This window comes from Anser anser, assembly GCF_964211835.1.
Source record: "Anser anser genome assembly, chromosome: 2".
NCBI classification, from domain to species: domain Eukaryota; kingdom Metazoa; phylum Chordata; class Aves; order Anseriformes; family Anatidae; genus Anser; species Anser anser.
In genome coordinates, this window is record NC_139721.1 from 73041984 (window position 1) to 73069583 (window position 27600).

Consider the following 27600-nt stretch of genomic DNA (forward strand, 5'->3'; position numbering starts at 1 on the left):
TTTATAATCTCTGTTAATCGTTGCCATAATATATGCTTTCTTTTTCCACCAGGCTTCTTCCGAGTGTATGAAAAAATGCACACAGTTTTTTTTTAATACTGGTCTTTTGTGATGGTCCAACTTTTTACTGTCAGTGCAAATAATTAGAGCAATGTTTCTTTCTCTTACTAGAAGTTTTAAGTACTGTCAGTAAAATAATTATGTTGTAATTTGGGGACCATTTTATGAATTAATATTCTTTAACATCATGAAGTTTGTAATGTTTTTTACAATTTTATTGTAATAGGCCATTTGAACTACAGCAAAGCAATTTTAATCCATGAAAAGAAAGTTTTTGGCAGTGGAACAAGTGATGAAAGAAATTGGAAAATAATTGCCAACCTCCTAGAGAGCAAGAACTCAGAAGAATTATAGGAACTCTGCATCTGTAAAATGAGTACAAAGTTCCAGTTAGTCACCATGTTAGGGTTATATCAGCTGCTACGTCTTAAAAAATGCCTTTGGATGTACTGTTTCTACCATTAATGAATGTGACAATAAACAAGCAGCAGTGCTGTAAAAGCAGGAGGTCACAGCACTTAGCAAACAGGCTTTGGCAAGTAAAGAATTAGCTCTGCGCCCATTGGACTTAGAGGGAGGGACAGTTTGGGCTTTAGTGACATGGACTCAGTTCTGATTTTGTCCATCTGGGTAGGACACGCGTCCTTTGAACGCTGAAGTCTGATTTCAGTCTCATGTGAAGTCAATGGTGGTAATTTTCATAGTAGTAATCAAAGTGAGAATTTCACCCATGGTAGTCTTCACATATTGAATTCAGCCTTCGTATCTGAAAGTGTTGATTGGCATTTAAACCAGGTGAGGTTTATCTGTCTCCCCATCACTGGCATTCCGTGTGAGTAATGTGTACATATATGCAATATCAAGCTGCATGAGTGCAGATACGGCTCTCCTAAACTCCGAGCTCGGTGTTTTCCTAATTACTTACAGCCTATTGAGATTAAAGCGACAAGATCTCTTTTGTGTTAAACCAGAAGCTCGCATTCTTTACTGATGAGCTACTCTCCTCTTTCCTTCCTGATGATCAGTGGCAGCATTCCTGCAGCGCCCCCCCCAAGAAAGCCTTTGTCGGTTGTGGCTGACCTAATTGTGTGGCCTGCCGGTGCTGTGCCGGAGCTGTGGTGCTGTGGTGCTCCTCTGGGCACTGCAGCTTCTGCAGCCCGCTGCTAGGGGGGTGCAGGGCACCGAGGGGCCCTCCAACTTCACGTACGGATGGGATGTCACACAAGTTTTAGCAGGACTTGGAGACTGCAGGCCATGTTCTGCATCCTTCAAAATACCGCACCCCACCTCAAGCCGGTGCAGTGGGTTACGTGGTACTGAAAGAAGAGCTTGGCATTGTTATGCCTTTAAAAATGCAGGTAGTCTTCTGAGTTACAGTACTATTTCAGTAACAGATTGTCCGTGGCAATCGTTACTTGTGTGCCCAGTCCTGGAGTATTTGCTCAATATTCTGTGTCTTAGCCTGGATGTTTTCTGTCTGCATAAGGTCTTGAAGATCAGGGCACAAATTGAAGTCATCTTAGTGTCGTGACAGAGAAGAGTGAAACAAATGGTGGGATTTGTCTTTGACCAACAAATTACCTCAGTTGGCTGCCATCACTCTGGTCACCCAATGCTGTGTGCGGTGGTGTTCCACACATGCGCTCGCTCTGAGACAAAAAATCACAAAAATTGCAGAATTGCATCTGCTACGACGCGTTACCCAGCTCGCTGTGTAAAACTGGAAAGTTGTAAAAGCTACTTTCTGACTTCCAGAGTCAAGACCACTCAGTAAGCTGGGGAAGGCTTTTTTCATGCTGTGTGTTTAGCCAGCAAGTTGCTTTGTCCTCGCGCAGCCCGGCCACCTTCAGTTTGCACTGGTGGAGACTTGATCAAACGTGTAGAAGGAAGAGTGGGTTCTCACTTCATCCGTCCAAGGATCGCTCCACTTAAAAACAGCTGAAACAAGGTTGTTAACACAACACACGACTTCAGCAGTCAGGTTTTAAGTGTGTGCCTTCGTGTTCAGACGAGTAGTAGTGGCAATCAAAACGTTTTACCTCAGCCAGCAGCTCTGCTGACATGTGTTAGCTGTATTAAGAATTAATGGATCCGCTCAGTGAAAATAAAAGATGAGGGAACTGCTTTGACAAACCGATAGGCTTGAAGAGAGGGAGGCATTTTGGTTTTGTGTGAGCACAGGGAATGTAATCATCGAATAGAAAGATGTCTTTCTGTATTCCCGTGTTTCAGGTTGAAGTTGTTGAACAAGGAGGTGCTTTCAGTGGACTGGATGACTCAGCTGCTGAGATCCAGGCATATCAGATAGGGATCGAGTCACACATGGACCCTGATAATAAGAGAATTGTTTTTTATTCTGACAGTATGTGGGAAGAAGGGGCTGGAGGGTGGAGATCCTGCAGCAGAGCAGGTTGCTGGATAAAACCAGTGAGAGACTGGGGTATAGTTACTATCTATATTCCTGAGCAGAAGGATGCAGGAAATAGTTGCAGGCAGGCAAAGAGAGGACCCATAAATGAGAGACACAGCTCAGGAGGAAAAGCCTGTCTGTCACCTTGGTGTCAGGAACTGGAAGAAGGTTCTTTGTTATAAATCATGCCAGCTACAGGGTGGAGCTCGTTTATGCCACCCTGGCGACAATAGATGTGGCCAGTATTACATAGAGGTCTCTTTGCATCAAAATATACTGCATTGTGCATTATTTCAAAACTTCCCATCTGCTTCCACTGTTTAACTTCCACTTGTGGCTTCTTTGCTATACCATGCCTTACTTTGTTCTGTTTTCAACTTGTTGTAACTTTTACTAGTGCTTGTTGTCTGATTGAAAGTCAAGCAGGCCGTACACTCTTACCTGTTCATTTGCTGTCTATTTTTGTTTGTGCTTATTGCTTGGCATTTAATGTCAAATTATTCTTATTTCTCCTTGATATTGGTGTTTTCCTAACTGTTATTCTGTCTTGGAGCATACTGTAATCTGTCAGTGACGCATACTTTTTTTTCTGTAACAGATATTTTTACATGGAACAATCTCTTGGATTAAATCTGGAATGTAGAGCTAATGTTAGAGAAAATAAGGTCAAAGAAATCAAGTAACATTACTTCCAAAGTCACGATAGAGTCTTTGGATCATCTCCCATCATTAATATTGATGCTTGACAGCACTTATGACTTTAATCATGATTTGTAACTCTGTGAATTTTATTGCTTCTGCTGTCAGAAATCAATTTCAGTACTTAATGGCATCTTGTAACCTCAGTCAAGGAGAATGTTGGTTTGATTCTTATTTTAGTTTTACTCAAGGCTTCACTCCTAAGCTACGTACGCCCTTACAAAATTATTTCTATAATACATTTTCTTCAACAAAGTTGTTTTCAGTTCCCTGACCTAAAGAGAATACTTTTATTTATAATGCAGAATTATTTCTATTTATCATTTTCATTGACCTGTAGCTCATATGTAGTTCAAAAACTTGTAGATTATGACCTTATAAACAGTGAAGTGTATGTTTAATCTTAATCATACTTGTATACGTGGGACTTCTCATATAATTAACATCCACCACAACTGTCTGCAGGATCAGACCATAACCAATTGGTTAACCTTCCTTTTGCTTACTGAGGTTGAAGAAGAGAATGGAGCACACTTACAGTTCCTAATTAAATATTCATATTAGTCTTTATTGATTCCTTTTGATCAAAAGAAGTGTGTTTAGGCATGATGCTGTCTTCAGTCACTCTGAAATTATTGACCTTATTGGGAATTCCCCTTTAAAGGCATAATTGCAGGATGGGATCCAGAGTTGTAGAATTCCTAAGGGTAATAACAAAATTGTATTTTTCACACATACAAAAAAAAAAAGGTAGATCATAGGAACCAAACTAAACCAGAGCATAAAATGCTCTATCTAATAATCTCTCATCACTTGCAGTGATGTTACAGTTAAACATACAGAGGGCATATCTCTTGATCTCCTATATAAACAACTGAAAGTTGGAAAAGGTTCTGCTTTAAGTTGAGTCTACCTTTCTGTAACACTTACTAGGTTTTGTATACTTTGCAAAGAGGTGATAGTTATTCTCCCACTTAACACATAGGAAATTGAAGGGTGGTAAAATAAAGTGACCCACAGAGTGGGCCAGCAATAGACGTAATTTACCAATTCAGTTTCCTAACTAGGAAATGCTACCCGTTTTTACTTCTGTATAGACTTCTTACAGGAATTATTTATTTTATTTTTTTACATACAGTATCAGTTAAATTTATCTTCATGCTTCGTTGGAAGGAGCTGAGACTTTGCATTTCTCTAATTCCTCAAGAAGCTGTCCCTGGAGAGTTGTTTCTCCAGAAAAGTAAGGAAGATGATAAGAACATAAAACCCAAACTCCACAGGACATGCATGGCAAAACACCCTTCTAGAAGTAAAGAAGAATGAAATTTGTGTCACCTTGCAAATCATCTCTATCATGTATACAAATATTGAGCACCATTCTACTATTTCTAATGGATTTCATGTATTATTTTTCTAGTTATAAAGCAATAGGTCTGTGCTTGATTTGTTTGCTAATGACTTTCAGCTAACTTTCCTTGCTGTATTTCATTTAGAGAGCCTGCTGCCTGCACATGATAATGTTTATGCAGTGGATGACACGGTTCTGGAGCTATCTGAGGTAGAAGAAACAGCATCAGAAAGCAGCTGTTTTGCATCAGAGGACACCACCGAAGACTCAGGTGTTGTGAGCTCCCCATCTGACATTGTGTCTTTGGATTCACAAAATGACAGCATGAAGTCAAGAGACATCAAGCTGGTCAATGGCTATGTGGACTCAGCTGAGGCAGACGCAATGTGTGGCACAGAGACATGCCCTGTAAAGAACGCCTGCTGCAGTAACATGGGATATGACAGTGCTCCACAGAGGTAAAGATTCATTTGCAGTTGGCTTTTAGAAAATATTTTGCATGTCCTCCTTGTAGGGAATCATTTAAGAAAACCAACTTCTTCTTTCTTCTGCTCTTTCATAAACCACTGCCAATGCCAAGTGACTCCTCCCAGTGAAAAAACTCTCTGCCAAATCCCCTCCAGTAACATACTTGTAGCAACAGGCAAAGGTCACTTTTCTGTTTGAACTTGTAGTTACATTTCTTGCTAAAGACTGCTGCCCTCCAGAGATAATTTCTCCAAGAAGTTTGAAATAATTTTGTTTCAGTTTGGTTTATTTTGTGGTTCTGATACGAAGCACTTAAAATGATACTTTGTATTGATCTAGAAAAATGACATGCAGGTCATATAATGAAAAATGTGTAAAATGGAAAAATTCAAGTCATTGAAAACCAGGTAGAAAAGGATTGTGTTCAGTGAAATTTGGGGGGCTTATTTGTGGGTGTGTGCATGCATATGTATGTTCACCTAATGCTAACCTCCATTGATGTTGTACCTTGTTTTTTGTGGTTTTTTTTGTTGTTTTTTTCCCAGCATATTTCCTTTTTTTTTTTTTTTAACAAATATTTTACTGAAGTTTTTGCAAGAAAATACGAGAACCTGGAATTTAACTAGAAACTGCCCTCAAGCAGAAGTGACTCTGACGCTGTTTGTTTGCCAAAACTCACATAGTTGGTGGCAGGGCTGCAGAAGGAACCCAAAATTTATAGGACTTTGCAAATACAAACTGGCCAAATAGGAAGCTGTGCCTCCAGCAAGGAGGGTGGCCTGGTAATACTGACAGGGATCCGCTCTGTGTGATGCTGCAGAGTCATGGGACAGGGGCCAGAAATTCCTCTGAATTCTCAGTTGACACGAAGTCTGCGCTTTCTGGTCTCTCTCCATTCAGCTGCTAATCTGTAGCCCCTTCATAAGAACATGTATCATGACCTAGTTATTTCCTTCCACACATTTCTGAGGGAGAACTTCATCCTGGATCGTGCAGTGGACGATAAATTAGGGATAAATTAGGGATAAATTAGGCCAAAGTCAGTATTTAACCTATTGGAATGATCTCAGGGCTTTTCTTTTCCCATCAATATCAAGGGGAACGAGGTCAAGTTTCATTTAAGTACTTCTTCAATAATACATTATTCTCAGGATTTGTCCTTCTACAGTTTCTTAGGTCCTGATTCAGTCTCTGTTTGGAGGGTTAGATAGGCTAATATAGTAGCTACAGTGGATGTTCCAGACACAGTCTGAAAAAGCAACCTATTAATTTCAGTAGTAAAATAATTAAGCAGTCCCAACTACCCTCAAAATCCAGGGTCTAAACTGGTTAGAAAAACGCACATGCACATTTAGGAGGAAAAAAAGAAAAAGAAAAGATTACCATAATATTGAACAAAGACATCAAAGCACGGCACTGTAAGAGCAATTGTAATCAGTGAAAAGTACTTCAGACTTTTTCTGGTGTTTTGTAGTAAAATGAAAGATTGAGCAGAAGTAGTTAATTGACACACTAGCTCTTGAAAGTCAATGTTTTTCTACATCTTCCACTTCAGAAAAAGGCAGATTTTCTTTACATTGCACTGAGATTTGCCTTTGCAACACAAACACACAAAATTGTTAATATTTGGAAAGAGTATTTAGAGAAGAGACAACGGGAAGAGAGAAGAGTACTTAGAGAAGAGACAAAATTCATTCTCAAAATGCAAAAGTGGACCAGGTTGCCCAGAGAGGTCAAAGAATCTCTATGCCTAGAGGTTTTCAAACTTCAGCTAGACAAAGCCTCGGACAGCCTCATCTAACTTTGAAACTAGCCCTGCTTGCAGTAGGAGGTTGGACTAGGCTTCCAACCTAAACTTTTGTGATTCTAACATTCTAAATAATCTGTATTTAACTAATATGTCCATAATTAAAAAGGAGAGGTTTTAGGCTGGAAGAGAATGTTTTGTTGTTCAGGGAGTGGAGCTATTTTTCATGAATCGTGTTTTTTTGGGGGGCTCTGGGACAGAAAAAATATTTCAGATCACCTTTAGGAGAGAGCAGAAGTCTAACATTTGTGATTGATTTTAGTCATATGGCAGCAGTCACTTAGGCTGCCACAGCAGAGATACTGGTAGTAAAATCTTTTTAACTTTTGTGCTCTGAATGTGCCAGCAGTGTTTGAAGGTAAATCCAGCTCTACCCCTAACGTGTTTGTAAACAAACCAGCTTTGAAAACTGTGCTTTTCTAAATCCTTTTGAGGTCAACTTGCTAAGTGTTTAAAAGCCACTTCGTAAGTGTGGAGGGAAAGAAAAAATAGTGTTGTTTTTTTTGTGTGTGTGTTTTAAGCTATTCATATTAAACTCTTGTTTAGGTGGGATTTAAATCAATTCTGAGTACAATTTGGAGTACAGACAATTTGGAGAAATCAATTTCAACTTCTGGTGTCAGAGCAGCCACCACCCCAATAACAAAATCTGTTGGGAGCTCTGAGATTATACGTAGTTCTTGTGATGAATGGGCTACTTTCAGGACCAACAAGCCTTCTAAATTCACATACAAGTCAAAGTGCAGTTTGTATGAATAATCAATACCAAGCTATACAGAGTTTTAAATGTGTTTCAAAAGCTACAGAACTTCAAGGAAGATTTTACATGGAGTTTCTTAATTCCTTTGTATTCTTCCATGTGCCTAGATCTAACTCAATTCTAAAAAGAGGATAAGAACAAAGAAATTTTGAGAGCATGTCACTACTGTAGAGAAAGAGTAGCTAGCAATAGTGGAGTCCTTGAGTCTGAGCTCCACTGAAGCCAGAAATTGCAGTTAGTGACTAATGTGGCCCAGACTTGGGGGAAAAAAAGTTAATAAGAAAAATGAAAATATTTAGCTAATCACTTTAAACTGTAAAGCTGACTAAAACTTGGTCTTTTCACCCTGTGAAATAACTATAGTGTTGTATACTAAAATCATTTTGTACTGTATGGGTAATGAAAACTACCCTTAAAGTGGAAGCAAATTATATTTAGAGTGTGAAGAGGCTATAAAGAAAGACCAAGTGGTGTTTGGCATGCGCACCATAACAAACTGCAGTGAAAAGCACGATCAAGACCATAGTTGTTAGAGATAGGTTTTCTCCAGAGGCTTAGCCTGTGCTCCAGGAGATCATCAAGATTTTGCCACGTAGCTTACTTTGGTTAATTGTACATGTATTTTTAAATGCATTTTTCTTAAAGCTTCTGTATTTGTTCACTGGCTGGCGTGGGTAGTCTCAGAGCAGCTGAAATATGTGATGGCTTTAGAATATCACAGCAGGGTCTGCACCTCATCTGCTACTGAAGTCGAGGAAAGTTGTGAGTGTTTAAGGGTACAGGCTTCAATATGCAATAGGTTTGTCTTTGTGTAGCAGCATAATAGTATGACCAAGGAAGAAATGGCTCGTACCACAGGGTTTGGACAAACAGAAATGACAGTTGCAACAGAGTTCAAATCTTGTTCGGTTCCCAGAGAACAGAGACAGAAATTTCTAAAAGAAGGTCCCCATAGTGCAGGGGTTTGCAACCTGTTTTTTTTTCCTCCATGGTCTTTTTTTTCCAGCACATGGGAGCCACTCGCACCTGTACTCTTCTTTGCTTTGTTTTGGGATTCTTGTTCAAGCAATCTTAATCCAAATACACCTAAGAGTTAGCATATAGAGTATCAAATCACTCACTCTACCTGCCTCTAACCTGTTAAACCATCTTTGTCTCTCTGCCTCTGATATTCCTGTCAGCCACTTACTGTTTTTACGGTAAAATTCTTCACACAGTTATCATATCTCATGATATGTTCATACAGTGCCTGAGAGCAGAATCCTGATCTCAGCTGGAGGTGCCACGAGCTAACCCCATATAAATAATTGACTACATGCAGCGCTGGGCTGTGAATGTTTTAATATTAACTGCTGACTCCCAACACTGTACAACATAGTTCCCTTTCTTCATATCCTTCCTTACAGTTGATTTGTGTTATGTATCTGTTCACCAAATTTTAATATATAGTGTTAAATGAGTAACAAGAAAACCACAGAGAAGCTGAAACGTTGCTTATGTAGCAGTAAGCACATCTCATGATCTCACAGTGTTGCAACCCTGTCCTCCCATACCCCCTCCTTTCCCATCCCTTGTATGGTGTCATCACGCAAGCTCCTTGGGGCAGGGATCAGTCAGTTTTATATGCCTATAAAGCATCATGCACACCTACCGTCTGGAGCTTTATAAATAATTACACATTAAAAATTATTTTAAAATAAAGTTATTAGGGATGCTAAGTCACATGCTCAAAGTTAGGTAACATTAATATTAAGGCTGTCTGGTTAACCTTAGTTTCCCCCCTTTAACCTTAATTTCCCCCTCTTCTGTGCAGTATGATAAAGCCGCTAGTTAAATGATCATACTCTTTTGTTTTCTTTCTAAGTTTCAGACTCGATTAATGGAGCAGTTATACAACCATTTGCTCTCAGTTTGAATTCTCTTCTGGAGACAGGACTATTTAATTTCCTCTTGCTTTTTCTATCTTACTCATCATACTAGTATCCATGTACCATGCAGACTTTAATTAATTTCTCTTCACAGTACTCATGTGAGATGAAGAGGTGGCATTATAAGGAGAGGTGATGCAGAGTCAAGGCAGAGCAGTGACCAGGTAGACCATAAGGACGCATTTTTTCAGAGGGCTGAGCATTCAAACAGAATTTCATGTATTAGGGTGCACCTCTGCATTTCCTCCAAACTCTGTTCTTCAAAGACATTTAACCATTTTGCCAGAAAGAAAATAATAGAATAATCATGGGAATGTTATAAATTGTTGTATTTGGACTGCCACCTAGCAAAGATATATTATTACTCAAAGATATGAGCAACTGAAATGAGGGTTTTGTAAGGGCTCTTAAGAGTAAGTCATTCCACCAGCCTCAATAAGGTGTAAAAACACTTTAAAGTACAAAATATTTTTTAAAGTTTAAAAAGGTTTTAAATTTATGATTTTTTTAAGTGTTTTAAAATCTAAAGGGAACTAGCCAGTTTTAAAGCTAAATAAATGCATAATGATAGACGGTGACTTGTCAGGGACAAAAAGATACCTTCCAGAGGTCTAAAAAAGGGATTTTCCCCTCCCTTGAGTTCCTGTGTCAGTAGCCATGAAGGAGGATTATTTTTTCACGTACAGCTAATTGAGGGCACGGGGTGGGGGTGGGGGAACCAACCGGAGATCAGTTCATGCTCTGGATCTGGATAGGGAGAATCCTATTTCCTCCCTTTCTCTTGGGAGAATTTGTTACCTTTGGCTCTGGTTGTGGTAGCTGGAGCTACGAGGAGGAGAAGGAAAAGAGTCCGCTTTGTTACCAACCTGAGAAATACTCGGCTGTTTGCTACAAAACTCTTTGGGTTTTGATGAGTTAGATTTAAAAAAATGCTTGAAAGGATAGGGGTGGGTGAACTTGTTCTGCTTAATTTTCAGCCCATTCAAATTCAAATGTTACAAGGTTTTGTATTCCACTTGGGAAGGACGGGGGGGGGGGAAGAGAACTTGGTAGCTGGAGAGAATTTAATGATGAAGGAGGTCAGAGGAAGAAAAAGTATAATCGTGAGTGGCAGAAGGCAATCAGGAAGGAGAATAGCACTGTGTATATAATATATATACATTTGTGTGCACAAACATGTCCTATATAATTACATGTCACTTGTAGCAATCTTAGAGAAATATGGGAAAGTTTTATTCTCTCATTCCTCTGTAAGATAGGCTTTGTTTTAGCTGGGTGGGCATGTGTTTAACTTTTCTGAAAACAGAATAAATGTACTTTTAGGGGGAGGAAGGAAGAGAAAGGGTTAAAGTGACAAGGAGAACTTCAGGGATGAAAAATTACTTAATTAAGACCCAGATGTCTGACAGATTTGCAAGCCTCTGCTTCTTACATAGTTTTGCTAATTTCCTTCCTTATCTCTGGCTTTCCCTTTCCCCTTGTTCCAGAAAACTCTTTGGATTTGGATATTCTCATGCACATTTCTGCTGGCAGATGTTCATGGAGGGAAGGTACTAATGATATTACGGTTAAGTAATAGATACTCACAGTCATTATACAGCAAGAATCCAGATTAGCCTTTCTGTTAAACTCATCGGCTTGTAAAATGCTGTGTACTTTGGAGCTGTATAATACACTGCATGTTAGGAAGCAGCTTGGGTTGCTAAAGATGCAGTGCTGGCTTCCAGCAGAGAAAGGCTTTGGTCTGTGCTCTCTCTCATATTTTTCCTTGTAAACCAAGAGATGTTATTTAACTTCGCCGCACCATCTTTTAACCTGCAGTGTTATTGCGCACAGGTTAAGTTGCTGTATTGAGATTTAAGTCGAGCTAGTCCACTTTCCTGACTATTTCTGGCAATCCTATCTGCCTGCGGGCTTTCCCGTTGAGAAGCTGTTGCCAGAGGATGGTGCAAGGAGGGGGAGCGGGGGCATGCTTCCAGCTGTACAGCAACTGCAAGCTGCTGCTTCTGCAGCCTAGGGGAGGACCCTGAAGCATATGAGACATATGTCTGGGGCTCTAGAAGCTTAAATCATCCCACTATGTAACAAGCTCAGAGATTTCTAGCATTAAGGATCTCAAAACCACAAAATGATACTATAAATAAGCAAAAGCTTTTTCATTTGCTTTCTGTTAAGGTTTTTGACCAGTAGCCATGGGGAAGGACTGTAAAAGAACTGTAAACCTAGCTGCTGATGAAAAATTACTTCATTTTCCTCCTTCTCTATATTTGCAAGTTCTTATTTTAACCAGGTGTTATGTCTGAGGGCACTACTGGACCTGTGTATTCTAGGATGTGAAAACAGATTAATTAAATTTCTGATTATTTTTATTCAGCACAAATATAATTGCAGCCTAAAGACCATTGTAAGTATGATGCAGTCCCACAGAGCTAGAAACCGAACACAAACTGAAAACCTGGAACAGAAATGATACTTGCAACTTGTTCTCAAAAAGCATGTGCAGCTATTTTTTAACCGCTTGTTGAAGAACACAAAAAGCAAGGTTATGTGGCATTCAACAGAATATGAACATGTACTTTTTCCTTTCCCTAGTTCCTGCCACTTTCAGAAATCTTGTATGAAAGACAACTGATGACTTTGTTACCTAGCCAGTCTTAAGTGGGATGTACTTTCCAGTATTTTAGCAGTCTACAGTATGGCATTTTAACAGGCTTTGGTCATACAAAGCTAGAACTATTAAACATTATGTTCAGGTTCACAGGAGGTAGCAAAGAACCTCCTTGGTCAAGTCATAGCTTCAAAGAGCAGAGAGCCCACTACTTATGCTAACTGCTCTTCTGCAGCCGTTCACAGCTTCTCAATAGGAAAGCCAGCAGGCAGATAAGATTGCCAGAAACAGTCAGGAAAGTGGACTAGCTCGACTTAAATCTCAACAGCAACTTAACCTGTGTGCAATAACACTGCAGGTTAAAAGATGGTGCGGCGAGGTTAAATAACATCTCTTGGTTTACAAGGAAAAATATGAGAGAGCAAGGACTTTCTCAAAAGGAAATAGAAAAAAAAAATCATATAGCCTAAGAAATATAAATAATGGAAAAATGGACCCTAAGATTTTGTAAACTCGGCTACTCTGGAAAATAGTTACCTCCAGTTTTTAAGAGTACTTTGCTGCATCAATCACAAAAACAAATACATAAGCACTTTGAGATACCTCGATGTCATTTCTGACCTGGTTGAACACAAAGTCATTTTCAAAAAGGATATACTTTCAGCCCTACTTTCTACAACATGAAATCACTCACCATCAGTCTTTTCTTTAACACCAGTTATGATAAACCCCAGGTAGAAGCATTCATCTTCTGAGCATTTATGTAAGAGGAGACTATTGTTGATCCATTTTGAAGAGGATGAATCTGGATACATTCAGCAGGGTTAAACTAAATCCCCAGTACCCCACTGAGAAAACTATCAGAGGAGGGAAAGGAGCCAAAATGCTCCAAAGGCCAGACCGGAGTAACCATAATACCAGCCTTCCACATCCCTGTTAGCTGCTTAAGACACATGTGAGGGGCTGAATGCTCTCGTGTCCACTGAACTGCCAGCCTCACAGAAGCCACTCCTTCCCTGTGTGTGCTCCTGCACTGTGGGCCTTTCTGGATTTGCCTCTGATTTACAAGGGCTCTGTCTTCCCTGACCAGCTGGTAACAAATTTATAGGAGCCATGTTCTGAAGTCTTGATATTGCAAGGGTGGTACAAAATGAGTGACGCTTTGGGGAAGCATTCAGTGAACTTGAGAAACGTGTACTGGTCTTCCACCTCCAGCAGGGGCGTGAGTCTCCCATCAGTTCCTTCTTGTCTGCCAGCCCCATGCAGATGTCTTGCATGTCCTACAGTGTTTCAGATGGCACTGAGTGTCCCAGCTGGACAACAACTGAATCTCTTCCTCAATTCCTTCTCTGCAGTTTACATAGCTCCATGTTATATTTTCTCAGTTATACTGGGAGTCATGGTCTCTACCTGTAGTACCATACGGGAGGCTTTCCAGAACTCCTGAGAAGTGCCCAAAGAGACTTCAGTCAGTTGTGTCATTTGCAAACCCCCAAATAAAGCTGCTCTCAGTAGAACAAAATAGCAGCTTCTCTCATTGCAAATATGTTGTCTTTTAATGCATTTCCAGCAAGGCTTATCACAGATTTTCCTCTCTTTTTAGAATGTAAACTTTCTCATAAATGTCTGTCTCCCGTGGCACTAATTTGACAAAATGCTGCCGTAAGTTTCATTTTGTCTCCAACTGCATGAATGACTGCTGAGGAGTAATTGTGTATTGTAGCCTGAGCTCAGTGGAGCACTAAAGGTTGTAGTTTAGTACCCACTTTGCTCAGTTCTGTGCTCCTGCACAAATCTCAGCTAATCTACATAAGCAATAAGTGAGCAGGCTTCCAGGAACCGTGCAAGTTTGCCTTTTCGAGCTTGTGCTAAACGCTCACCAGTGGTGTATTTTTAGCGCCTCACGTTTTACCAGAAAAGCAGCAAAAAGGTTATCAAGTTCTTCCCTACGTCAAAAAAAAAGTATGTGTGAGAAAATGCCACTGGTAATGTTTATCCAGAATGTAAAACGTAGGAATAAGTCCTATGTTTTTCTTGGATACTGGCCAAAACTGAGCTGTCAACAAAAGAAAAGTGTATAGCGTTAGAAGGGAAGAAGTCTTTGAAAAAAATAAAAATCAGAGGCCCTCTTGTTTTCCTTTCCAAATGCTGTTGTGTGCAAGAGTCTTTTCAAGCATATTTATAAACCATGTGAGCTACTGGAAACTACCAGACTTTCACCTCCTGAAACACGTATCACATTTTAAATTCCCAATGCTAAGAATTTCAAGAAGGGCTCTGTGATTAATATATACCTTTTGGCTTGCTTTTTAGGTGAGTTTGGAGATGAAATGTACAATAGCTCTTTTAGGAATTTGGAAATGCACAAGAAAAGAACTGCTTCTTCTGAAGCTCTCTCTGTAAAAGAATAAGAATCCTTTCATTTTGACTCCATTGTTCTCTTTCCTTCAGAAAAATTCTCTGAATTGGATATTATTATCCCAGTTGTCTAGATAAGGAGATTGAAGCAGAGATTGAGAGGCAAATTACGTATAGTCTCTGCATAAGTGCACAGAGGATAATAAAAGAAACCTTTGCTGACTGTTGTGCCCATCAAGGAGAAGATGATTTTGCTATAAGGAGTCTTTGAAAGATTCTCCCTGATTGATGTGAGAAAAGAGCAGGTCAGTCCGATGAACCCAAACCATCTATTTGCAACATTAGAATCCCCGTTCTATCCCTAAATATGTTTTCCTAGATAAATCACCCATAAAATCCTCAATCCAATTGTTTTCATTATTTCCTGGAGAAAGCCCAATACCTATAACCTTAGTAATACAGATTTTGCCTCTGTTGAAGAACAGTCAGGCAAGAGACAGAAAGATATGATCAAGTACCAAAAGGTGGTGAGCTGGCACAGCCTTCATGAAATTAGGTCTAATTCTGTGATAGATGGGGGTTTACACATGTATCTTCCAAGATTTTTCTCAAGCACTGTAGCCTGAAGCACCTTCTTCACAGTCGCTTAGAGAAAGGGTCTCAGTGTATGTCAGTAGTTTGCTTCCAGCTGCACACAACTATCCCACAAGACCATCTTTTTAAAGAAGAAAGCAATATTTACCTTCCATGCTGCATATTCCATAGCTGATCCACAGCTGATGCACAGTTTGGATCATTTTCCCATCACAAATGGTTTCTTTGAGTTTGCAATTAATTGGTTTTAAAATGCACTCAGAAGAGCAAGTATTTTTTATTAATTTTATAAAACTTTTCACGGCAAAATCAATATGACATTCAGGTGGTTCATACCTTCTGCCACCTTAAAGAGAGTTTTGTTTCCCAGACTTTGACCTCAATCTGAATGCTGCAGTAAGCTTAAATCTTTTTATCAGTTTTCTCAGATCAATGATCTCATTGATCTCTGCACGTGTGTGTGTTCAGGGTACAGTAGGACTGCTTCCTTTCAGCACCCATTGCTTCTGTTGGTGACTTTGGCTGAATTGTGCCCCCTTTCTCTTAATCCATCATGGGGAAAACAGAGTTTGCCGTGATCTTGCACTATGAGCCTGAGCATCATCTGTTCATATCAGCTTCTGGGGATATTCAGGGCCTGTCAAAGCTCAGGTCAATGACAGATGCTGGAAGAAATGATATTCTATGGCAGCACTGCGTCTCTTCCTCTGTATTTAAACAGTGAATACAGATTTCTGTCTCAGATTCTAATTTAGGAAACCATTTAGGCATATATGTAGCTTTGCCACCTTGATTTCATCCCAGTGTAGGGAAAGGAATCAGACTCCAGGACTGCTACCGAAGATGCAAAGAAAGGAGAGGTAAATGAAATGAAAGAAAAATGAAATAAAGTGAAATACCTGATACTTGAACATGTGCTTTCAATTAGTCCTGTTAAGAGCAAGAGAAAACTAAAGCAATAAAATAGCAAAAAAGGAAGCTACACTGTTAGAGATCATTTAAATCAATGTCAGGTACCATCCATGAATATTTATTCGGTAAATTCTTCTAAAGGGTAGTAGAAAAGTAGCATTTTTTCATGTGATGTTCAGCAAACTACCAAAAAAAAAAAAGTCATGTTTTTTTTATCTATGATATTAAGGGCTTGATATTGAAAAGGGCAAAGTTGCTTCACCTGACCAGAGTATGTTAGGTGTGGTTGGAAGGGAAAACTATTTTGTCAATAAACTAATCACATGGGCAGAACTTAGAGGCAGTGTCACAGATGACAATGTTTTAACTTCAGGTGAGAAACAGGTAGCTAGAAAAAATGAATCGTCCAACATAACATCCTGGTTTCAATTATTTAGATAGGAAAGCTCTGCTGGTCAAGATTTTTCTTCCTAAGAAACAGAAGGTCTGTTGTGTAACAGGTTGTCGTGTGTATTTTTTTATTTTAGTTATTTTTTTGTTAGGACTCTTCTTAGTTTCATCTTCATTTTCTTTTTTCTTCAATAAGCCAAGACAACACTTGGCACTCATTCTGATTTTAGACTTGTTTTAGATCATTGTACAACTTCATCAAAAACCATATAGTTATTTCTTGGCAAAATCAGGCCACTCGATATGTTTCACTAGAAACAGCTCTCAAGGGATTAGTTTCTCTTTACTCCTCTCCTCCCTCCCCCCAGGATGCAGAGTGATTGTCTAACAGTATTTAGCTGTATTTACTTTGCATTGCCATGCAATTTTTATTTAATTAAGGTGCAGATTTATTGGCATAGAGTGTGCACAGGATGGCTAGCGGTCTGCTTCAAAATTACGTGGATATGCAAAAACTTTGCCTTGGCATATGTTACTTTTCTGCGGTCCAGCTGAATTGCATGCTTCACAGTGAGGCCAGACCGTTTCTTTGTGACAGGGTGTATTAATCCTAATCTTTTGATCACCAGCACACGGAATACGTTCAGGCATCACTGAGATCCCTCCTAGATGCACGTGTCGGCGTGGTTTGTGTCTCTAAGGCTGCATATTTTTCATAGTTTGGGGAATGGATTTCAGATCCCCAGTGGAGCCAAAGGGGCTGAAATGAGAGCATATTTCAGAGCAACAGTGCAAAGCAAAAAAGCAGGACACACAATGTTTTTTTTTTCTCTTTATTAGCAGCAAAAATGAAGAAATGACTGCAGCTAAGCATGAGAATGAGGATATATTCATTGATGCACAACTCCAGCAGACTTTGGCTGACCTGGATGAAGATTTAGAAGGTAGGGAACTGTGTAACCTCTCAGGTACAAAAGACATAGGCATAGCTGGGAGGTACACAGTCAAACATCTGAGACATCTGCACATTTCTCACTGAGATCACTGGGAGCAACTCACAGGTCCAAGGCAGAATGCGGCGCACCCGAAGTGGCTGCTTTCCCTTTGCTTCTGGGGCAGCCACTCTTTATAAAACAGCACTGAGTATTTTTCAAGCTGTTTATCAGGTTGTCATTGTATTTTGGTGTCTGCTACTAGAAAGAGGTGATCAGCAGTTTGTGGACACATTTTGTGGGCCACATTTGGCACATTTCATTGACTTCAGTGACACTAAATCAGTAGTGAATTTAGCTCTCTTTTATAAACAGTACTTCTGCTGCATCTTTTATCCTAGTGAAGTAGAGAAGGGGAGACATTTTGGTCTCCCCTCCGTGTCCACACTACATTAGCAGACGTGTGTTGTAAAGTTAAAAATTGAAAAATGCAGGAAGAAACAATGGGAAGAGATAAAATATCATCACAAAGCGATAATGTGCTTCTGTTTTTCCATCTGTGAATACAAACATTTCACTATTAATGGTTTGTCATCAAATGATGCTGAATACTTCTTTAAAACTTTCCATCTTTATTTCAGTACTTTTGCAGTGGACTTCCAATTTAATTTCTGTGAGTTTTCCAACACTGCTTTTTCTTAGCTTCTGTGTTGTAACCCTTTATTTATACCAGCAAATTTGAGAGGAGAGTTAAGCTTCTTGCACAATGAGGCTTCTGGAGTCATTGGTAATGAAGGAAAATGAAAGAATGGAGAAAAAAATACAAGTACTGTTTCTTTGTTTGCTTGCTCAAGGAAATCCTTCAGCTGGGTTGTTATTACTAACCAGGTCTGGGAAACATAATTTGGAGTTGCTCACTGTTTCTCAGAAGTGTTTCTCCTTTGCAGTCATGTGGTGAAATGTTTATCACTGAGAGAAGTTAGTCAAAGATAAGGTATGAACAATAGATTAAATTCTGCTTTCAGCTGCATGTATATGTTTCCCACTGGCTGAAGCAGGAGGACTGCAGGAATATTTGGCTGATCCTAATCAGCAGCCAGACAATAAAAAGGACCCAGATCTCTCCTTTTTTTGTAATACAGGCATGAATATATTCCTGTTAATTTTTGTGTAACTAAAATATCTGCTATGGGTAAGTTTGTATTAGCTGTTCGTCTAATTTAAAGTCATATTGCCTAAATATTGCCTATATGTAATATTATATGTGTATTTTGCAGCAATGGATGTTAAAAGTAACTCTGACTCTGAGTGTATCAGTGAAGTGCAGAGCCCACATATAAGAAAAGTTGAGGATGCCCAGGATGTTGCCAGTTCTGTTCCAGTAACAGTCATAGATGATGTTCCAGAAGTTACCATCTCTAGTTCGTCTGGAAACCAAGAGACAAGGGGTTCGCAGAACTTACTAGCTGACTCTGTCAGTACAGGAAACTTTACAAATAAAAACAACAATGCGGGTTCCTTTGATAAAGGACACACAGATGTTGGACCTGTATGTAAATCCAAAGACCTGCTACATCAGCAACCATCTGAAAGCGAATTCATTCACTTGCCTGTGGAACAGAGGAGAGATATGTTTGAATCTCTCACATCCTCCTTTGAAAAAAGAAGTGAAAAGAACTTAAGACTGGAAGCCCCACCCAGGCATGGTATGAAGTGTGAGGAGTGTAAATCTAAGCTGATTCCATCTCACTCCAAGACCACAACTGAAATCAGTACAGCAAAAGAGAAAGTAAATCCATTTAATGAAGGTAGTAACAGGGAGAGAACTCTGAAAAAAAGTAAATCAGAATTAGAAATCAAACGGCCACCAGCAAAAAAAATTGAGGCAGAAGAAGTCCCATCAACACCCCCATGGTGTCATCATGCCCAGAATTGGGGAACAAATTACGAACCCAAAATGGGTTTGACAACCTTTAAAGTTGTCCCTCCCAAACCTGAAGTAAAATATTCTGATAGAGGAACTTCAGTCTCCACTGGTGCCATTAAGATAGACGAATTAGGCAACCTTATCAGCCCAAAGGCTGTTGTCAGTAAGAACATACCAGGTTCCTCTACTGGTGAAAGTGAGGAAATTCCTCTCGGGAAAGTGAAGGAATTTTGGAGGTCAAGTTCTGTGGAAAAACAAAGTGATGACTCTGCTGAGCATCTTGCTAAAAAGCCAGCAGTTAACACAAACTTGAAGTCCTTCGCTATAAAACAGGAACACAAACCTGTCTGTCTTGGAGCTCCAAAACCTGTAGCACCACAAACTGTTACTTCCCAGGTAGCTGAAAAACAGTCTGAGAATGAAAAGACCAAACCACCTCTTCCAGTCACGCAGTCTCAGGTAAAACCATTAATGGCCCCAGCCATTAATAAAGACAAGGTGGAGCTTCCATTTCTAAAACCTCATAGGAGAACTTCAAGTCAGTATGTCGCCTCTGCCATTGCAAAACACATCAACCTACCTACCTTTAAGCCTGACTCTGCAGGATTTCATGAAAAAGATGAAAATAAGCATGGAGCAGGAGAGGTTAAAACTGAAGCAGAAGCTTCCCCCAAAAGGTGTATTATTGTGTCCAATTCCAGCCCTGTGGAAACAGAATCGGCAGAAACAACAGAAAAATATGTAAATATTTTTACTTGCAGTCAAAAAGTATCCCACAGGTTCACACCTGGTGATAATTCTGGCGTGGAAAACAAAGTAGTTAACATCAGGGCACCAAATCAAGCAACTCCTGCTAGTTTCTATAAAAAGAATGTCAGTGTCCCACTTATTAAATCCTCTCCAAAGGATAACAACGGTACAGAAGATGAGCACAGTTTAAATAGCAAACAAAGTATAGCGGAGAAAAAGACGCGTCTTTTGTTCGACCAGAAATGTGAGACTTTGCCCCGTAGTAATTCAGCCTCCTCTCTCAAGTCACCTGATCTCCAAGTAGTCTCACCCCCTTTCAGCTCGTCTTTGCGGATCACTAAATGGCCTCCTGCTGACAGCATGCAAGTTAGTTCGCTGAGAGCATCGTCCAAGTTAAATGGTGTGACAGCAAAGGCAGAGTCAGAACAGAAGGACAAACCTGATGATTCAGTCACTAATGCTGTCGGTGAACTGGATGTTAATGTGCAGACCAATATGTTTGGACCAAAGAAGAAGTTCAAACCTGTTGTCCAAAAACCAATTCCTAAAGATACGTCGCTGCACAGTGCCCTAATGGAAGCCATTCAAACAGGAGGGGGAAAGGAGAAGCTCAGGAAGGTAAAGTGGAGACTTTCTTTAGTCTGTTCATATTGCAGAAACACGCAGAAGTCTGTCAGACACAAGAGGTTTTATAACTGGTACCATTGCTAGGGACCTGGAGTACGCATGGCGTTTGAAAAATTTATAGTGGCAAAATGCAGCCCAAGCCACTGGTGGTTCTGCATGTCCTGTATGTTATGCAACACCATTGCTGCTGCACTGCCTAAAAGAGGCAGAGGGTGCATAGATACAGCATGAAGGAGAGGTAATCGAGGTTAGCCAAGAGCCTAGCCTGCATTTCAGGCCGTTACGTAAAAACAGGAACACACAGCACATAGAAGACTTGTAAAAAAACTGCTAAAGAAATAAAACTCCATTTTGTATTGCTAGGTGATACTGGTTTGCGACTGATTGTATGCTTAGGGGATATGAGACTGAGTCTGTAAGTATGGAGTTCCTGACTGGGACCTATGGGTACCCTCACCATTCAGCGTGAGCTCAGGTTGTAAAGCAGGTACAAAAGCAGACAGACAGCAGTTTCCATAGCTTGAATCTGGTACAAGTGCTAAAAATACTTTTAATAGTGTTTACAAAGTATCTCTAAGTAAATATCTAATAACAATCTGAGGTTTATTCTTTTCACATTCTAGGTTTCAGACAGCGCACTAAATGGCAATCACAAGAAACCCTCATATGCTGAGCCAGAGAATGAGCGCTCAGCCCTTCTAGCAGCAATTAGAGGCCACAGTGGCACCTCAAAGCTGAAAAAGGTAAGAAATCAAGATGATAAGTGGTCTCCTAGGTGCAGTCTGTGCCTGCTGAGTGTTTCGAATAAACCTGGAGAAGATGAAACTACAAGTTGTGTTGCAAAGAGAAGACTTTAGGAAGCAGTGTTATGATACAAAGTCAGATCTGACTTATGCAGATAGAAGGGCAGGGCAGATTCTACCCTCTGCTATAAAACTTCACATTCCTTCAACTGGTGTGCTTTTAACTGAGAAAGAAGTGTATAGAAATCCAAATGGATTACAGTGAATGTACACTGGAGACGTCAAATGTTCATCATGTTCACATTTTAGGTGTTACTTTTTCTACTTTATAGGTGTGTGGTTAGGTTAATATATTTGTATTTCCTTCCATATACATCCAATTCCAGCTGCCTGAAAAAACACTAGGGCTTCTCCGTGCGTGCTGTTTATCTGTTAATATGAGCTGGTGCGTGCAAGTAATTGATGGAAAATTTCAAACACTTTCACCACAGCAGGATAATTCCTTCTGTCTGAAAGATTTACCTAATCATTAAAGCATCTCTTATTCCTAATAGCTGAAGCCTGCATTGTTCTAGCCTTAGTTCACTAATCCAGCCAAGGATGTGTATTTGGCAAGGAGGTTCCCATTTCCCTTATGCAATGACTCAGGCCATTAGCACACGTCCAAATAACTGGCACTAGGTAGAAAGTCTCCCTTGTCTCTGTAAGGGAATTAGTCCTTCCCTCAAAGCGGTTCTGAATACCTTACTGCCCTTGCTGCAGATGGGGTGCAGCTTCCTGGGAGCTTGAGAGCAGAACATGCAGCGCAGCAGCCATCTTCACGCAGACTTAACTGCAGTTTGTGTTCATGAGGAATAGACGTAGATCTGTGCGAAAGAGGCTCTGACAACGAAGTGGTGTTGTATTGCCACAGAGACTTTTTGGAATACTTTCCTCCCGCAGAGAAGCATTTGCCATCGTTTTAAAGGAAGTTGCCTAGAAACCGTGCGCTTCTTTTTCACACTCTGTCACCTGTGCTAGTTGAAGCATCGTGTTTGTATGTGTACAGGGTGGGATATAGATGTGCTGTGATGAAAGGGCTGTCTTTTCATGTCATCTCAAATGTTCATGTCTTGTTTGACATTACGTTATTACCATGTATTTGTCCGTGTCCGTGTGTGTGTATACAGTGAAGGAATAGAACATAGGAGCTCTGTGAGTTTGGATTATTTGATGGGCGATGAATCCTTTCATTTTTCACTAGGGAAGTGTTGTGCCTCAGTTTCTCTGCAACAGAATACTAATGCATTTATTTGAATACCTCCTGTTTGGCACATGGAACGGAATTTCCTAATAATTGCCAAATAATTTGATTACAAATAATTTATCATGATTATTACTAGTAATGTTGCTAATGGCAAAACTATTTATTGAGGCAGTTGATGGAAAAGCTGGCTTAGTCTGAAAGATTACCTCCTCCCCTGCATTCATTTTAACTAGAATGAGTTTCCAAGTAAGTAATTCATGCAGGAATTTTAGGTTCAGAAATTCTACAGAAAGCCACTTGGAAGAGCAATCAGTTTTGTTCTCAGTGCTTTCACATTGTTCTCTCTGGTCTTTCTTTTTTTTACTTTTTTTCAGTGTGGCTGAAATCTTTAGGTTTAATATTATTTTTTTTCAATGAAGCAGTGAAATCTTAAATCTAGAAGAGCCTCTCTGTCATATGAGATTATTTCCAAGCAGCATAGAATGTGAAAAGTAATGGGATTCCTGGGTGGCTACTGCAGCCTTAATATATATTCCTGATTCCAAAACCCCTTGTGGTTGTTTCCAAATGAATACCAAGTCCAACTCTCTGTCTGTTACCTTACATGCCAAGAAGACTTACAGGATGCTCGAGCTCACAGTAAATAAAGATTGAGTTTCTGAGTCAGAGGCAATGCCAAATCCTTGATGCTTGTAATCAGCCCAGCTGAGTGATGTGAGTGAGTAGTAACAGATGTTCAGCCTCATGAGCAAACAAAAGTTCTACATGTTTTATGTCATTCAAGCAAAGTGAAATTGGGGTACTGAAATTAAAGTGCATCAGATGTCAAGTAATTACAGTTTAGTCATGCTTGGTATTAACTTCCTCCTTTCAACTGCATCATGAACAGATCTCCTCATTGGCTTCTGAAGAGCTCCAGAGTTTTAGGAATGCAGAACTGTCCTTGCAGAAAACAGAAGACTCTCGGGAAGAGCAGTTCTGTATCCCACCTGCCCCTGCTCAGCCACCACCACCACCACCACCTCCAACTCAGCTGTCAACAGCAGCTCCTAAATTCTCTGCTACAACTGCAGGTGACCCTGGGGAGGCAAGGCGAGCCCTGATGGAGGCCATTCGCTCCGGTGCTGGAGCAGCAAAGTTAAAAAAGGTAAATTACTTTTATATTTCCTTGTGGATGAAATAAACTGGGGCTGCTGTGCTCTGGGAGCTGTTTGTAAGCCATGGTAGCCACACATTTCTTTCTGCCATCAGAGGAAAGTACATGCAGTGTTTTCTCTAACTGAGTTAAAGGTCCACATTGTATTTCAAACCTTTGAATGGGTATTAAAACACACTACTAAGGCTAAAACATGCCTGTACATACATGCAACCATATGAACAGCCAGTACTTTTTTGAAGAGAGCAACGAGAGCATGAATATCATTTCAGAAAGCACTCCCATGCCCTTTTCCATTATTGTGAATCTGAGATGATACTGGATGTCCTTCAGACTGCGTGAACTTAAGAAAGATCAGATGTAAGACCCTGAAGCAAATTTAGAGATAGATATTCTCTCCCAATTTCAGTAGTGTGTCCTAGACTTTGAGTCCCTACATTTGCACCCTGGTCACACATACTGAAAGCTGTCAGTAAAACCATGGCTTCCTTTTAATGTCAGTCTGAACTTAATTGTAAATTGGATGATATGTGTATCCCTTCTGTGGTCATCTGTGGGTTACTCAGCTCCCAGATGGCTAAATGCTCAGTTGCCTGGGTGTGATTTTTTGGCATAAGTTCACTTTATCTCTTTGACCAAAAATTATTTTTCCTAGTCTTGTGTTACGCTATATTTCTAGGTGAAGAGAAGTAGATTAATTGGTTTAAGTGGAGTTATCTTAATATTATACTGCAGTATCAAAGAATGGACTTTGACCCACAGACTTTAGGGAATGTACAGAAACAGGTGCCATTTTCCCAGCATGTGATTTGCCTAATGCCAGCCTAAGTATGTAAATAGGCTTTAACCTTGCTCAGTTGTCCTCTTTAAAAAAAATTCAGAAAAGATGACCAAATTTTAACAATAAAAAGGCTAGCTAAAGAAATCTGACAAATGAGGAATTCCACAGAATCAGTGGAAGTTTACATCAGCATACAAAGAGAACTCTGGATGTGCCGTTATTTTGCATGTGAAAAGTTACATCTATACTATGCATACTAGTAGAAGACTGCAAATTATGAAGAAGTAATACTCTAAGTCAGGCCTTTGTTTCCACACTTCACCGGTTTACAGAAAAATAGGGCATTTGGACATTCAAGAATACTTCATGTGGTTCATTGATGTCTAGATCTTTTCAAATTCCTTGTTCTTCCTACTGCATAACTGTTGCAGAAGTCTCTGAGGGGACCTGTACCACTACTCATTTAAACAAGTCTTTATCATATCCTTGGGGATTCACTTTGAAACAGTTGGATGGCCGTTGCAGTCCATGAAAGTAATCTTGATGTACTGATATATTCTGCTAAACACTGGGCCTGTCTTCTTTCATTTTCGAGACAGAGTAATTTTTGGTAGTTCTGACATTGAGGTGACAGAAGAGTGGATCTCTTATTATGTAGGTCTTTCAGGAAAATAAAAGAGAGCAGCATTTTTTCCAAGACAAAGTAAGATTTTCTTATTGTTGTGCTGTCCTCCATAATATTGGATATGCAAGCTGTCTTGTATATGCTAAAGGCATCATATCACTTTGACATCTGGTATCCCATGTCCTTGATCACTAATAAAATAAGAATGTCAGATTTCACAAAGAGCTTTCTATCTAGTGTGTATTAATCTCTCTCCTAGTTTGCTGTGTTAAATGAGAGCTGAATGCTGATATTTTCCCTGCAGTTGGACAACTTGTGATAGCAAAAATTGAGTTGGTAGAAGTATGTATCTGTATATCGGAGGTTTCTTCCTTTACAGCTGAAGGACATGTCTCCAATGAGCACTGAGTTTTTGGTAGAGAGTAACTAGCAGGTGGTTTTGCACCAGCACCAGAGCAAACTTTTTTTCTTTATTTTGTCTCGTCTGTCCAAGATCTATGATGTCATGACTTGGAGGTGTGAGCACAGAGCCATTTTTGGCTTTGCTTTCTAGAGGATTTTGGTTTCAGCAACTAGACAGCAGACTGGGAAGTTCAGTTCTGAATTGTGTCTGTTTCTCTTTCATTGTCTTCTTGAAGTTTTCTGGAACAAGGGCTTCTGATGGTGAAGTCATTTATTTAGCTAATATTGCAGAGAACTGGGAAGGATCTGCATTGCTTAGTTATGTATGACTCAGTTTGGCCTTATTTATGAGGGGTTATTTGCAATGGAAGTAGATCAAACGGGGCTGTCAGGGCAACCAAACATAAAAAGCAACCAATTGCCTAGATAAGGAGCATCCCAACCAAAATTTGAGCTCTATTAATATCTGTGAAAAGGCAACTCCTCCACTCCACCCTTGATTACACAGCTGTTTGCTGAAGTCATGAACTTTAAGGTTGAAAGATCCACTGTGCAGGAAGGGAGGAAAGAAAGTGCTGCAGGCTGACCCTGCCTTGCTGCGAGTCAGGGTCTGCACCACACAGGCTGTAAGTGGGTCACCCAAAACAAACTAGAACAAAAATAGGTACTTGAGAGAAATGCCAAGTGAAGGTAAGACAGTATGTGCACAGGTCTCCTGGCTGTTCTTTAATCCGTTTCTTGGAGTACTGTGCCTGCTTTGGCAAATAAATCATACTTTGTTTTGAAGAAACGGCTTCTGTTTTATTGCACACTGTTGCTGTCCACAGACTCCTGAAGGAAAATTCTTGAGGGTGCCAAGCCCAGCTGGTCCTCCTGAGGAACATGGTTCATCCCCAGTGCAGTGCAGTGCAGTTTGGAGACCTGCCAGAGAGGGGGTTAGATTTCATATCCTACCCAAAGGGAATAGAGATGCAAATGTGATGAAAAGTGGTGAACCTACCACGCTGGAAAAGGTTGCAGGCAGCAACCTTTTTCTTCACTTTTCAGAATGGTCTGTCCTGCAACCTGGTACATGTTTAGCATGTCCAAAGTGTAACAGCAAGTCAGGGGAGATGGCGTGAAGTAAAGTCACCGACCAGGACGGATGACCTAGTGCCTTTGGCAGTTAATTGACTTCAGAAATAAAGGCATCTCACTAGCAAGGAGCCTGCTTCCTAGCCATGCAATCTACCTCCTGTACAAAGGACAGTCAGTCAGTAGGGGAAATAAACAGCTGATCTGAGACCAAATATTGGCTAATTCTACTGAGTCACGTTAGTAGAAGAATGGTAACATCTGAGCTTCTAGTGTTAAAAGTGAACTGGTGTTTTCTTTAAATTGCGTCAAAGAACTTTGTGTCACAAGTTCATGCAATTAAGATTCTTATGGTTCGTTTTTAAATATTTTATTTCTGTCTCAGAAAATGCAGCCTAATATGGCTAGATTTCTGCAATTCTGTGTATCATTACATGTTATACAGACACTGAAGTATACTTGCCTTGGGATTTACTATGATTATCTGTGGAGAAAAAACATAACTACACATGCAAATAACCCATTAGATGTCTAGCTGTAGGTATAGTTGCAGCACAAGTCCATGCAGGATGGAAAATCTTACCCAACAAAGAGAAGTTATAAAAGTTGCCTGTGCTGCTATACCATCTACTCATATTAGGTAGAGTTGTACCCAGGGATTTGGTAGAAATAGAGCAGCAGAATGTGCCTGCATAAGGTGGGGAAGGCAAGTTGCATATCTGAAAAACAAGCTTTTGCTCATGGAAAAATGATTTCTGTAGACCACTTTTTAACAGTACGTACAAGAGGTATTCTACAGACTTCACAATTCCCAGTAAAGATTAGAGCCAGACATATTTAAGCAGCCTTTTGTAAGTTAACAAAATGAACGTGGCTCTATCACAGTATGTACAAGCACTCATTCCAGTGTTTGGCATCGGCATTTAGTCACATGAGCTCTTGATACGTGCAGTGTATCACTCTGTTGGCAATCAAAGGAGCCAGGTAAGGTAATT

The 27600-nt window shown here is 40.0% G+C and overlaps 1 protein-coding gene and 1 long non-coding RNA gene across 12 annotated transcripts in view; one reads left to right on the forward strand and one right to left on the reverse strand.

Moving 5' to 3' along the window:
• The window catches only part of COBL (cordon-bleu WH2 repeat protein), a 154096-nt gene that overhangs the window by 124014 nt on the left and 2482 nt on the right, over window positions 1-27600 (forward strand). For 8 of the 11 annotated variants that reach the window (XM_083822778.1, XM_083822782.1, XM_083822786.1 and 5 more), the window contains 5 exons: window positions 4663-4975; window positions 17183-17286; window positions 18552-20569; window positions 21202-21321; window positions 23457-23714. In XM_083822778.1, the coding sequence (XP_083678904.1) occupies window positions 4663-4975; window positions 17183-17286; window positions 18552-20569; window positions 21202-21321; window positions 23457-23714 (2813 nt within the window). The remainder of the gene's footprint in view (window positions 1-4662; window positions 4976-17182; window positions 17287-18551; window positions 20570-21201; window positions 21322-23456; window positions 23715-27600) is intronic. The other 3 variants (XM_083822781.1, XM_083822787.1, XM_083822780.1) reach the window with 1 other exon arrangement.
• LOC310893592 lies at window positions 3458-15216 on the reverse strand. Its single transcript, XR_014579114.1, has 2 exons — window positions 12783-15216; window positions 3458-3870 (listed from the first exon to the last, which is right to left on the reverse strand). It is a non-coding gene; the product is annotated as an uncharacterized lncRNA (long non-coding RNA).